Source organism: Palaemon carinicauda, chromosome 20 (assembly GCF_036898095.1).
Source record: "Palaemon carinicauda isolate YSFRI2023 chromosome 20, ASM3689809v2, whole genome shotgun sequence".
Taxonomy (NCBI): Eukaryota; Metazoa; Arthropoda; class Malacostraca; order Decapoda; family Palaemonidae; genus Palaemon; species Palaemon carinicauda.
Window position 1 is genome coordinate 112,248,796 of NC_090744.1, and position 15,097 is coordinate 112,263,892.

Consider the following 15,097-nt stretch of genomic DNA (forward strand, 5'->3'; position numbering starts at 1 on the left):
ACCCTGGCCGGTGAGTGCTGGTTTCATAACCCTCATTAACGCCCGTGCCAGCGGATCAAACCATGTCTGCTGCTCCAAGGACACAGAGTCCGAAATCCTCGCTAAGGTGAAAGGGATCGGGCGATCCTTTGGAGAGGACACGACGGTTCCTGCCTGAAAAGAAGGTGGGAAGAATGCTGTACTGACCTGTCTTCGTCCTGCACTACCAACCTGTGCTTGGATGGAGGTGATCCCGAGTGCCGCCTAGGAGCACGCGTCCCTGCTGCTACCACCGGCTGTGGAATTCGCCGCGAACTATGGTCGCGCGAGGGCGAACGGTCGCGCAAAGGCGAATGGTCGCGCGGGCGCACAGGCGAGTGGTCGCGCGGGCGCGCAGGCGAGCGGTCGCGAGGGCGCGCAGGCGAGCGATCGCGCGGGCGCGCAGGCGAGCGATCGCGCGGGCGCGCAGGCGAGCGATCGCGCGGGCGCGCAGGCGAGCGATCGCGCGGGCGCGCAGGCGAGCGATCGCGCGGGCGCGCAGGCGAATGGGCGTGACGGCGAGGGATCGTGCTGCCGCGTAGGTGAAGAAGATCGCTGGCGGTAAGCGATGGCGAGCAGCATGTGTAGGTGAATGATCGCGTGATAGGGTGCGATGGTGATCAGCATCCGCAAGAGGGCGAGTGTTCAGGGTTGTGCGATGAGGAGCAGCATGCGTAAGCGGGCAATCGTGCAGGGTTGTGCGATGGCGAGCAGCATGCGCAGGTGAATGATCGCGTGAAAGGGTGCGATGGTGATCAGCATCTGCAGGAGGGCGATCGTTCAGGGTGGTGCGATGAGGAGCAGCATGCGTAAGCGGGCAATCGTGCAGGGTTGTGCGATGGCGAGCAGCATGCGCAGGTGAATGATCGCGTGAAAGGGTGCGATGGTGATCAGCATCCGCAAGAGGGCGATCGTTCAGGGTTGTGCGATGAGGAGCAGCATGCGTAAGCGGGCAATCGTTCAGGGTTGTGCGATGGCGAGCAGCATGCGCAGGTGAATGATCGCGTGAAAGGGTGCGATGGTGATCAGCATCTGCAGGAGGGCGATCGTTCAGGGTGGTGCGATGAGGAGCAGCATGCGTAAGCGGGCAATCGTTCAGGGTTGTGCGATGGCGATCAGCATCCGCAGTTGAGGGTCGCGCGATGGCGATCAGCATCCGCAGTTGAGGGTCGCGCGATGGCGATCAGCATCCGCAGTTGAGGGTCGCGCGATGGCGATCAGCATCCGCAGTTGAGGGTCGCGCGATGGCGATCAGCATCCGCAGTTGAGGGTCGCGCGATGGCGATCAGCATCCGCAGTTGAGGGTCGCGCGATGGCGATCAGCATCCGCAGTTGAGGGTCGCGCGATGGCGATCAGCATCCGCAGTTGAGGGTCGCGCGATGGCGATCAGCATCCGCAGTTGAGGGTCGCGCGATGGCGATCAGCATCCGCAGTTGAGGGTAGGGAAGATCATCTTGAAAGCGCTGACAAACAGGAGAGCGCTGACGAACAGAAGGGCGCGCAGGGAAACCCTGACACGCAAGGGAAGAACCCCCGTGGGGGCAACCCTTTGCCCCGAAGGGATCGTTGTCCGCCGGGAGACTGATGTCCGTCGGAAGACCGCTGTCCGTCGGGAAGACCGTTGTCCGTCGGGAAGACCGTTGCCCGTCGGAAGACGAGATTAGACTGCTGTCCATCTGCACCAAGACGGAAGATCGAGAAAAAGAAGTTGTAGGCTGCAAACGGAGATTCAAAAAGGCGCCTCAAGCACCCTTATAGGGAGATGAGAGGCCCTTACGACGAGGCGGACGGAGGGCCTTACGGCGAGGGAGGCCAACAGCAACAGCAACAGAAGAAACCTCCGAAGAGGAGTCTCTATGAGTGTACTCTCTCGCGAACGAAAGAGAAACACTTCGTGGAAGAGACTGGTCAGCCAGTGACCTAAAAGGGGCAATCCTCCGAAGAGGAGCTCCTGCAGTTGCCCAGCCCCTTGAGCGAAACTGCAGGTGCGACCGCTCAGCACCAAGAGCATAGTCGCACGAAAAAAAGGCAAGAGAAGAACCCCCCAAAAGAGGAAAAGCTCAAGCCTGGACAGGAAAAAACTTCCCTCGGAAGGAAAGTTATCCGCCCAAGGAGGCAAGCCTCCTGACTGTTCTAAAATGAACTGGAGAGCTGTCCGTCGACACGGGAGTACTACCAGTAGAAGGAGACACGCCCCTGACGACAATACAAGGGGGGAGGCAGCAACAGCCGAATCCCCAGGACTCAACCAGACAGCTCACACCGTTGCTATATTACAGAAACGAACTAGATCGGTAACTGTAAAAAAAAAAATAAAACAAATAATATTAGTACACATTCATTCCCCCGGGAAGGCTCCGAAGAGGAATCCCGAGGAAAAGGAACAAGAATTACACAACAGGCACGTGCCCTCACAACCACTTACACTCGCGGAAGGAGAGCTGTAACCAAAACAGAATTATAACAATTAAATTATGTAACTATGTAATTATGTAATTTAAAAATGAATGAACACTAAAGAAAAAACGAAAACCCCGAAAGGAATCGTTCTACAAGCTGAAAAATTAACAACTACAATTAGATTCATAAACTAATTGAGACAAAATGTACGGCGTAGCAACCCCACCCACACGGGAAGGAAGCTACAAGGGCGTAGTAAAACATAGTAAAAGGGTGAACGACCTCAAGAGAGAGAGAGAGAGAAAGACCGAAGTCAAACTCGATCGCAACCCATAAAATTAGGCCGTGGTGGCCTAACTGCCGAGGCCTCCACGTAGATATCGTACACTACACACACACATCTGAAAAGGAAACTTATTTATTTCTATACTCAAATATATATACAAACATGAAAACATGTTTACATATATATTGAGTAAAAGAAAAGTAAGCGATTAAGTAAAGACAAAACAGACAATGGCTGCCAAGCGAGGACCAAGACAGAGACGTCTGTCACAGTCCGAGCCAAAAGTGAAAGTGAGTATTCACCTGTGTGTGAGGGGGAGGAGGGGTAGCTAGCTACCACTCCCCTACCCCCCCGCTAACTAGCGCGGGGGTAATACACCCTCGTTAAATTCTAATGGCTCGCCATTTCAGCTACGCTAAAAGTAATAACCCTTTGTAAATAGCGTGGTTTGTATTTCGGTTACGGAACAAATTTGCCATTTACTAAACTGCATTTATTCTTAAAGTACTGATGCATACTTGTACTTTGATGTACTTTATCCAAAATGTTACATATTCATCCTTGGGTCATACTCAACATGATTAGCAAGTTTGGTTAAAATCAGTACAGTAGTTTTTGCATAAAGTTGACCACAATATAAAAAAATAATTAAACTAACAAACAGACAGGGGTGAATGTATACCTTTTGCAAACTCTTTGAATGTGGCAAAGGCAACAAGGAATTTAAAAGGACCTACAGCCACATAATATACATCCAGTGCTAGGCTACAGTATGCCCAGCAGTAATGAACAGAGCCTTGGAAAGATTTGCTGTGAGCCTGGAATAAGAATGCTCACTCTTAGTATATATATCTACTGTATCAAAATTCAAGATCAGATCTTGAGACAAGGTACATGTATTAGCAACAATGAAAAATTACTGCCATACTGTACTTCTATGCAGTAGAAATATGAACATATACATATAAGACAATTTGAGTGGTGATTACGGAATGACTATTTCATGGCCATAAAATATCAGCCCAAATAAGGAAGATTTTGCAAGAGGAAAGTGCTGATAGATGTGGTGTTAAAATATCAAACTTATTTTGATTAATTAATGAAAAGTGGATGTCAGCTAGTCTTAAGTCCTGCATTGTACTGTAGGTACTCAAGTTGCAGGGTATAGCCCAATAGAAAGGCCAGAAAAAACTAAGCATGGGACCAAGCCAAAGTCTGGATGAGATTATGCTTCTCATTACATACAGTAGGCAAAACAGGCCTTGCCTGAGGACCTAACCCTGTAAAGCAAAATCCAAAAATGAAAATGATCTTGCCCGAGAATAATTTTTAAGACGGCAGAATTGTTCGGACAGCAAGAGAAGGGCAGGGCACTGAACCACAAGATTAACAAAGGTTAAGAGAACAAGCGGAAGTTAGCAATGAAAACTGAAAAGGGAAAATCAGCAAAATATATTGCTGCTGTTGTAGCAATGTACTCCTCATGGGAGGAATTAAAGAGCAACATCACCAAGGGGAGACCTGATAGATTGTCGACTCATCTGCATGCCACCTACATATTCTAACAAATAAAGAAACAAAAAGGATAAAAAAAAACAATAATCTCCTGCAAGACACACTGGTAAAATTACATTTTTCTGTCAAAGTTGGAAGAAAAAATTAAACCACGTTGATTACTTTGAGATCGATTGCTTAAAGAATGAAAAAATTATTGCTTAAACCTGAAATTATCAGTAAGGACCACAATGTAATCTAAGCATGACCACTTTTGAGCGTACAGATTTCCAATTTCACTTAACTAATAAGTAATAACATACATTACAACGTTGTAGGAAGTTCAACATAAAACTGACCCAAGTCAAAGAAATGTAAAAAGGATTAATAGGTCACTTGGAATCAGGATCCAAAAATAAACTCCAAATTTCAAGTGTTGAAAAGACAACTACCAACGTATCTTAGGAATCAATCTTCAGTTTTGTTCTTTACTTAAAAAGTTTTAGATCTATGCTACTTTACTTATTAGTAACAAAAGTGCTGTAGCTTTCCTGAACAAGATTGCATTATTAACCTCAGGGGAATATGATGCATCATTGTTTGATATTAGCACACTTTTAAACTGGGTATTAGCTGTTGGTTTTGAACCTTGAAAACCAAGATCTTTTGACCCTAAGCTTGAAAAGTGATTTCGACTATTGGTCTTAACCATTGGTTTTGAGCCTTGAAAAGCATGATCTTTTGACCCAAAGTTTGAAAAGTGATTTCGACCATTGGTCTTAGCCGTTGGTTTTGAGCCTTGAAAAGCATGATCTTTTGACCCAAAGTTTGAAAAGTGATTTCGACCATTGGTCTTAGCCGTTGGTTTTGAGCCTTGAAAAGCATGATCTTTTGACCCAAAGTTTGAAAAGTGATTTCGACCATTGGTCTTAGCCGTTGGTTTTGAGCCTTGAAAAGCATGATCTTTTGACCCAAAGTTTGAAAAGTGATTTCGACCATTGGTCTTAGCCGTTGGTTTTGAGCCTTGAAAAGCATGATCTTTTGACACAAAGTTTGAAAAGTGATTTCGACCATTGATCTTAGCCGTTGGTTTTGAGCCTAGAAAAGCATGATCTTTTGACCCAAAGTTTGAAAAGTGATTTCGACCATTGGTCTTAGCCGTTGGTTTTGAGCCTTGAAAAGCATGATCTTTTGACCCAAAGTTTGAAAAGTGATTTCGACCATTGGTCTTAGCCGTTGGTTTTGAGCCTTGAAAAGCATGATCTTTTGACACAAAGTTTGAAAAGTGATTTCGACCATTGATCTTAGCCGTTGGTTTTGAGCCTAGAAAAGCATGATCTTTTGACCCAAAGTTTGAAAAGTGATTTCGACCATTGGTCTTAGCCGTTGGTTTTGAGCCTTGAAAAGCATGATCTTTTGACACAAAGTTTGAAAAGTGATTTCGACCATTGGTCTTAGCCGTTGGTTTTGAGCCTTGAAAAGCATGATCTTTTGACACAAAGTTTGAAAAGTGATTTCGACCATTGGTCTTAGCCGTTGGTTTTGAGCCTTGAAAAGCATGATCTTTTGACACAAAGTTTGAAAAGTGATTTCGACCATTGGTCTTAGCCGTTGTTTTTGAGCCTTGAAAAGCATGATCTTTTGACACAAAGTTTGAAAAGTGATTTCGACCATTGGTCTTAGCCGTTGGTTTTGAGCCTAGAAAAGCATGATCTTTTGACCCAAAGTTTGAAAAGTGATTTCGACCACTGGTCTTAGCCGTTGGTTTTGAGCCTTGAAAAGCATGATCTTTTGACCCAAAGTTTGAAAAGTGATTTCGACCATTGATCTTAGCCGTTGGTTTTGAGCCTTGAAAAACCATGATCTTTTGACACAAAGTTTGAAAAGTGATTTCGACCATTGGTCTTAGCCGTTGGTTTTGAGCCTAGAAAAGCATGATCTTTTGACCCAAAGTTTGAAAAGTGATTTCGACCACTGGTCTTAGCCGTTGGTTTTGAGCCTTGAAAAGCATGATCTTTTGACCCAAAGTTTGAAAAGTGATTTCGACCATTGATCTTAGCCGTTGGTTTTGAGCCTTGAAAAACCATGATCTTTTGACACAAAGTTTGAAAAGTGATTTCGACCATTGGTCTTGGCAGTTGGTTTTGAGCCTTGAAAAACCATGATCCCTTTTGACCCAAAGTTTGAAAAGCGATTTCGACCACTGGTCTTAGCCGTTGGTTTTGAGCCTTGAAAAGCATGATCTTTTGACCCTAAGCTGGAAAACGGATTATGACCATTGGTTTTGAGCCTTGAAAAACCATGATCTTTTGATACAAAGTTTGAAAAGTGATTTCGACCATTGATTTTGAGCCTTGAAAAACCATGATCTTTAGGCCCAAAGTTTAAAAAGTGCTTCTAACCATTGGTCTTAGCCATTGGTTTTGTGCCTTGAAAAGTATGATCTTTTGACCAATACTTTGTAAGGTGATTTTGAGATTATTAAGTCATTAAATCTCTGGTAAATTCAGTTCTGACTTGATGGTATTCTTCTATAAATTGAAACCTTGATTTTGATAAAAAACAGCCACGTGAAATTGCAGTTTATTAAAGTATATTTTCAAGTTTTCTCTTTACAGGATTATCATAAAATGGAATTAATCTGATCTCAACTACCAAACAGTCAATCCCTGAAACAAACTTCACTACACTTTGCTCTCCAATACTTAACCAAAGAGCTTACTTAGGAATTTCTTGTTTAGGTTGTGACAGCTGGGAGCAAACAGCTGATGTGAGATAAAACACAGTATTGAATGGATACATTTGGTACTACTGTAGTAACAATTTCATTACAATGTTAACCCTTTAACCCCCAGGCTCTTTGGAAATTTCCAACCCTTACTTTTTTCTCAGCACATTTTGTAGTATATTTTTTTCAAATTGCTCTAACAGCCTTAATTTTTGTCATAGAGAGGTCAGGTTGGTCTCATTCTCTTGGAAAATGTCTGAATTTTCTCAAAAAATTAACAAAAATATGAAAAAAAAAAAAATTTTATAGCATTTTTTTGCAAGGACGTACCGGTACGTCCATGGGGGTAAAGGGATGGGTTTTGTGAAACGTACCAGTACGTCCTTTGGGGGTAAAAGGGTTAACAGCTAAACGTGGACAAAATGCACAATAAGGTTGCATTTTACTGTCAAAAGAACTAGCCTAAGAACAGTATGCAGTCAAAACTCAGGATATTCTTCATCCAAGAATGAATTTCAAACACCGAATTTACATTTTCGTATGGACTGTGGAATCGTAGGGTCTGGAATGGGTTTCCAAACTACTGTATAACTACTTTCAGGTCGAGTGGCAGACATTGCATGCATTATTGATCACACTACCTAAAGGAAATATTTATTTCAATGTTGTTACTGTTCTTAAAATATTTTATATTTCCTTGTTTCCTTTCCTCACTGGGCTATTTTCCCTGTTGGGGTCCCTGGCCATATAGCATCCTGCTTTCCCAACTAGGGTTATAGATTAGCAAGTAATAATAATAATAATAATAATAATAATAATAAGACAAATTACCAGTTGTATCAAATGAGTGATGCAGTCATACAATGAACCCTTGCATTAATCCATTTTCCAGCCTGACTCAAAATAATGCTTTTGTGATTTTGGGTAACCACATGTTCACTGCAATTTTTCACCTTAGATTTTTTTATTTCTTCCTTAAAAATGCTGTTTTTTTTTTTTTTGCCTGTTCAATGTTATATCTTACCGAAAAAAAAATTCCTCCCTCTCATTCATTTCTCATATTTTCCTTTTCTTCCAGAAAACATCATTACGATTACTACTTTATCATTTATATTATCCTTTCCAAAGCTAAACCATTTTTAATTGAATCTAGATGCATAAACATGGGAGAAGATAATAGTAAATCATATGCATAAAATGTAATGATACTCTTACTGCTTTGTTATACATTAGATACTTTTAGTTATTCACCATACTTCATGGAATTATAATCATCAGAGGAAAAGGCAATGGCAATTTATAAAAAACCAGCTTAAGGTATAAATAATTAGTAATCGAGAATTTCCTATGGAATGATACTCTTACTGCTTTGTTATACAATAAATACTTTTAGTCATTCACCAAACTCCATATAATTAAAATCATCAGCGGCAAAGGCAATGGCAATTTATAAAAGATCAGCTTAAGGTATAAATTAGTAATCGAGGATTTCCTAGTAGGTCCTTAACACAAACCAATAGAGTATATGACTCCTTGCCTACATATACATAATTCTTTTGTCTCTAAATATTTTAGTACACGAAAAAAAATATAAAAAAAGAAGTCCTTCAAATCCTGATAAAAGAAATGGTTTCTTAAAGCTTACCTATTAATGCTTCTTAACAGATCTTCGGATGATTTTCATATCCTTTAGTTTTGTGAATTAATGGACCATTTCATGTAGTCAACACAGTTGTAAATCTCACTTGTGAAAATCAAAATTAACTCTGGAATCTGGAAATTATAAGGACTCTCATCAACAGATATTTATTTATAAAAAAGGGCATTGACAATACAACAAATTATGGCAAGATAATTAGCTAAACCGATCCGGATGCCAACTTCCATGGCAAACTGACCTGGATGCCAATTTCATTGGCAAGATAATTAGCTAAACTGAAAGGGATGGCTATTTCTATGGTAAGATAATTAGCCAAACTGATCCGGATGCCAACTTCATTGGCCAGACAATTAGCTAAACTGACCAAGGTGGCTATTTCTATGGCAAGATAATTAGCCAACTGATCTGGATGCCAACTTCTATGGCAAGATAATTAGCCAAACTGATCTGGATGCCAACTTCTATGGCAAGATTATTAGCTAAACTGATCTGGATGGCTATTTCTATGGCAAGATAATTAGCTAAACTGATCCGGATGGCTATTTCTATGGCAATATAATTAGCTAAACTGATCTGGATGCCAACTTCTATGGCAAGATTATTAGCTAAACTGATCCGGATGGCTACTTCTATGACAAGATAATTAGCTAAACTGATCCGGATGGCTATTTCTATGGCAATATAATTAGCTAAACTGATCCGGATGGCTGTTTCTATGGCAGGATAATTAGCTAAACTGATTTGGATGCTAACTTTTATGGAAAGATAATTACCGTAGCTAAACTAATCTGGATACCTGAAGTGTTTTTAAAAAGAAGTGCATGTATGAGCGGGCCATGCATAAGTATGGGTTTGCCTTGGATAATTGTAGTTTCCTTTATGCTATTAAGCAATGCATAAAAACTGACAACTTCATCATATTCCAGTTGCCCTGTACTTTAATCTACTGTATTTTTTGTATTACTTGGTGTTATTTCAGGCATTTGTATCTCTTTTCTTCATAGGTTTATCAACGGCCATGGTCTGGTATATATAAAAAAAATCTTACAGTACTTTATGGTGGCCCTGAAGCGTGATAGCAAAAATTTTCTACTGATACACTTGCAAAATTGGTCAGGTTCATTATCGTAAGGATTGAATGAACTCTATACTTTTTATAACTGCTCAAGGAGACCAAAGTACCAAACCTGGTTTAGACTAGATTCAAAGTATCAATAATTTACTTTTCATTATACAGTAATACCACAATGGCTTAGGTTATCAAAAATATTCTCCCAGGTTCTCCAAAAGCCACATTATGGGAACAAAGAGTAATTTACAATTTGATTTGTGTTTGAATACATTTAATAGAAAAGTTAAGTCCATTCACAAAAGACAGGACAACACTTCCGCAAACTTGTTCCGAACTTCCTCGCCAGCCTAACAAACGCTTTCCTCACCAATAATATTTTAAGTATAAAAGTAGGTAACATACTGCGGTAACCAATGAATGAAGAAAATAAACAAGAAACTGGTATTTATTTACTATTTAGGAATGATAATAACTACACCCCTTATAAAGGTAAGTAGTTTAGTCTCTTTACATCAGAAAAAAAAAAAAATGTATTACTGTACTTGTGTGCATAGAAACCCAGTCATTACTGAAAAAACAATTTCTAGAATATGATTAAAATTTTAGCATACATGTTTGCAAGAGAATATATATACTTGAAAGTACCGGTACTTGTTAATTTGTCAAACAGACCCCATTGGTATGCATTTCATGCACAGAAAAATCATAAGCTTACAAGTATGTAGCCATCTTCAACAACTTTGTAACTAATTCAATTCTATGTATTATGCAGATCGAGATAGCGTAACTTAAGATAAGTATTGTACTATAATGTATTATAATAATGCCCTCTAGCTTTTAGCGTCAGACAAAATCTCACCTTTTTTTTCTTTTTCTCTTTTATTTTTTTACTAAAAAACCCTTTAGGTACGGTCTAACTATACAGCTTGACCTTACCATCAAAATGTACAAGTTAATTCTACTTACATCTATCTAAATAAATCAAGAATTATCAATTTATTTCATTAACCAGTTGAAATCAAAACAAATGTCGAAATGTAGCTTATCAATAAGTGCTAATCTAAATATTGGCAATACTGTACTTCAATGAAACAGTCAAAAAAAAAGAAAGAAAAAAGAAAAAAAAAACTCGTTCCAACAATTCAACTCTGTCTCATGTACATGAACCAAACCTAAAAGACAGCGATGTCTTTGACGAAATTCAATTTACAAATCCTATTCACAGTAAATTAATATAATGTTCACTTGCTTCTTCACTTAGCTTGCATTACCTTCTGCTGTTGTCTATGTACACTTAGCATCGAGCCTCTTTCTCTAGTAAATGCCAAGGCTTGATTTTCCAAAAGCAAGATTTTATTGGACTAATAAGAAGAGGAGCAATGAAACCTTCTGTATCGTCGTACAATAAAGGGTTACACGGTTCACAAATACGACAACCATCCCACGATCACTTCACTAAGGGGCGTCTCTTTCCTTCTTCTTCGCACGACTGTTCCCTATATTTGCGCACTTCGTTCATGTATTCAGACCAGGCATCAGTCTTTCCACCCTCTGGCAGCTGCAAAAGATGAAACGAATATAAACAAAATTGCTATTGTACGAAAAGACTCGCTTAAAACCTTTCCTTTTAACACTTTCAACGTTAATGGAGCTATCATACAACCCTTATACTGTAATTTACAAAAACAACTGATGCAAACCAAAACAACAACCAGGAGGATAAATGAGATTTTAAATAATAGAATTATCCCTTTTACCCCCAATGGGCGTACTGGTACGTTTCACAAAACTCATCCCTTTACCCCCATGGACGTACTGGTACGTCCTTGCAAAAAACTGCTATTTATATTTTTATTTTTGCATATTTTTGACAACTTTTTGAGAAACTTCAGGCATTTTCCAAAAGAACGAGACCAACCTGACCTCTCTATGATGAAAATTAAGGCTGCTAGAGCAATTTAAAAAATATATATTGCAAAATGTGCTTGAAAAATTAAAAAAACTCCTGGGGGTTAAGGGTTAGAAAATTCCACATAGCCTGGGGGTAAAAGGGTTAAAGACAAAAATTATTTGGGATCTAAAGAGAACCAAATGCTAAAAGTTAAACTTAGAAGTCCATCAAGAAATTGACATGTTCGAAAAGTAATGGTCATCTAGATAGGGTAATACAGTACAGTACCAACATTCTGGATACCTGGATAATAAGAAGGGACTAGAATATTGCTGAATTCATCATTTTATATAAAATACAGTACCAATACAATCAGCGAAGACTTCATAATACTGCCACAGATCCATACCCAAAACCTCTAAACACTTTCATATCAACATTTCCGGATGTTGAAAATCTACAAATAATTGCTGGCCCCTTACTGACACTTCCAGACTGACCCTTCCCTTATAAAAATAAAAAAAATAAAAACTTGTGCATCTTAGCCTTGAGAGAAGACATACAAGGATAACAGTATTGAAAGTTATATACAAACACCAAATATGGTAAAGTATTCACAGTTATAAAACACCAAATACAGAGTAGAACCTTACGGAAAAGAAATACAAGGGTTTGAAAATTCAACTTTTATAACAGCATCCGTCACAACTTAATTCTCCTTTGTTATATAACACTAATACTGTGATGTATTTGGTCTTAATAACGTGTTGCTTATAAAAAGGAGTGGATTTGTATTTTGATCAGCTACCACTAGCGAGCCAGCTTACATAATTATGTCTTTTCACTTTCCAGTCAAGGTGCATTATTTTATAGTTCTGATTCCTCTCCTGTATTTAATGTGATATAACTGTGAATCCTCGAATAATCAAAGGTGTTACTCGATGGAATTTCTGAGCCCTCGGACAAATAATTGAATTTGCGAATGATAACGGCCGACTCATTAAAGCAGGTAAGCACATAAAACAGGTTAAGCATAAAAAAAAAACAAGTGTACAATAGATTGAAGCCAAATTATACTATAGGAGAAATACAGTACCTATCTAGAGATATGTACTTCAAAACTACAGTACTACTGTATATACAAACTCCTCTTTATAAGGAATTAAGCTATGACAGGGAATAACATCATAAAAACAAAAAACAGTCACATAATAGCACCATGTCACACAGTGCTTTCAAGCAAAATATTTACAATTATCTGTATTGTACTTACTTATTCGATAAAAATTCTGGTAGACTAACCTCCCTTCCCCCTCAAACCAAAATATTTACAGTTTTTTGTACAATACTCGATCAAAATAAATCTCAAAACAAAGGGAATAGTGCACACCATTCTCATTACCAAGTATCACAACAGATTTGAAGAACTATATTGTTTTGTTCACTTACAGATTTAAACTACAGTAGGTTTTTCTTTTGTGTATTCATTACAGAAACAGGATATGGCCGAAAATACAGTAATGATTAATGACTATATTGTATATGTTTGAGGATGCTTGTCACCTTTGCTAACAGATAATTATGACACCATCACAAATCATAAGCCCAAGGAAATATTGGTATTTATACTAAACTGGTATTATTTTGTAACCTTTTCAGATAATATGGAGACGACAAGCTAGGAAATACTGGTATTTATACTAAACTGGTATTATTTTGTGACCTTTTTAGTTAATATGAAGACGACAAGCTAGGAGTAAAATATCTAAACGTTGCGGTGGCATCCTCGCCTAGTGATTGCCAGAATGGGGTTAGAGTCCCGCTCAAACTCGTTAGTTCCTTTTGTCGCTGCAACCTCACCATCCTTGTGAACTAAAGATGGCAGGTCTGGGGATGCCTATATGTCTATCTGCTGAATCAGCAACCATGGATGTTTCTCCTTGGTTCTAGCTTGGGTGGAGAGGGGGCTTGAGCACTGATCATATGTAATACAGTCAATCTCTAGGGGACTGTCCTGCTTGATAGGGCAATGTCACTGTCCCTTGGCTTTGCCATTCATGAGCGACCTTTAAACCTTTAAATTACTGTATCCAAAGTTACACCCTAATATGCAATTTACAAAATAAACTCTATAATTATGTATGGATGAAAAGCAATTAGAAAATCATGAACCCAACCTATAAAACTAAAAATATTTTGGTTGCTTTTGACAATGATATTAATTGATACAACAAATTTAAAATAAATTTATCCAAAAGGTATAAAATGTTTACTGTAGTTGTCAATGTATTCTACTGTGAATGACTCATAATATATACCGGAAGCTTTTCATTTTCACCATAAGAAGCAAATAGTCCATCATATATGAGAATTGCTACAAAAGATTTATATTCATACATCTATGGAACTCGGACCACAAGGATCCCTTTCAACTCTATAGTATGACTGGGGAGGAAAACCCTGCTGTCGCGATAAAATAAAATCCAAGAAATTGCATAGAATGATGGAAGAAATGAAAAAAGGTAGAGGTAAAGAAGGGAAATAAGAAACAAATGATCTTTGAAAAGAACATCGCATTAACCCTTTTACCCCCAAAGGACGTACAGGTATGTTTCACAAAACCCATCCCTTTACCCCCATGGATGAACCGGTACGTCCTTGCAAAAAAATGCTATAAATATTTTTTTTTTCATATTTTTGATAATTTTTTGAAAAAATTCAGGCATTTTCCAAGAGAATGAGACCAACCTGACCTCTCTATGACAAAAATTAAGGCTGTTAGAGCAATTTAAAAAAAATATACTGCAAAATGTGCTGGGAAAAAAATAACCCCCTGGGGGTTAAGGGTTGGAAATTTCCAAATACCCCGGGGGTAAAAGGGTTAATGGATCAGTATCTACAATACATTAAGACTTGTAAACGGCCACCCATTTATAAACATTTCTAAATTTGATGTAGCTAAAGCCTTGAATTTTATTGAAACCCTTGCCATCTCTCTTGAAAGTCAAAATCAAAATTCTTAATCAGTTCATTTTGTAGTTTATTTAACCAATTTTATTTTGACATATCTATTTCATATCTTATTGGTCTCATCCATTCATATGTGGACAATTTATCCCAAATTTGGACAGCAAAGAAGTTAATCTTCTGTCATTAACATACAAAGAAGTGAATCCTCTGTCATTAACATAAAAAGAAGAGATTCCTCTGTCATTAACATACAAAGAAGTGAACCCTAAGTCATTAAAATACAAAGAAGTGAATCCTCTGTCATTAACATACAAAGAAGTGAATCCTCTGTCAGTAACGTACAAAGAAGTGAATCCTCTATCATTAACATACAAAGAAGTGAATCCTCTGTCATTAACATACAAAGAAGTGAATCCTCTGTCAGTAACGTACAAAGAAGTGAATCCTCTGTCATTAACATACAAAGAAGTGAATCCTCTGTCATTAACATACAAAGAAGTGAATCCTCTGTCATTAACATACAAAGAAGTGAATCCTCTGTCATTAACATACAAAGAAGTGAATCCTCTGTCATTAA

General features: G+C 38.9%; 1 protein-coding gene across 1 annotated transcript in view; it reads right to left on the reverse strand.

The window, feature by feature from the left end:
- Positions 1 to 10,095: 10,095 nt before the first annotated feature.
- Positions 10,096 to 15,097, reverse strand: part of LOC137614375 (telomerase RNA component interacting RNase-like) — a 36,628-nt gene continuing 31,626 nt past the window's right edge. Inside the window, exon 4 of the mRNA XM_068344162.1 lies at positions 10,096 to 11,217. Coding sequence (XP_068200263.1) covers positions 11,107 to 11,217 — 111 coding nt within the window. The 3' untranslated portion in view covers positions 10,096 to 11,106. The remainder of the gene's footprint in view (positions 11,218 to 15,097) is intronic.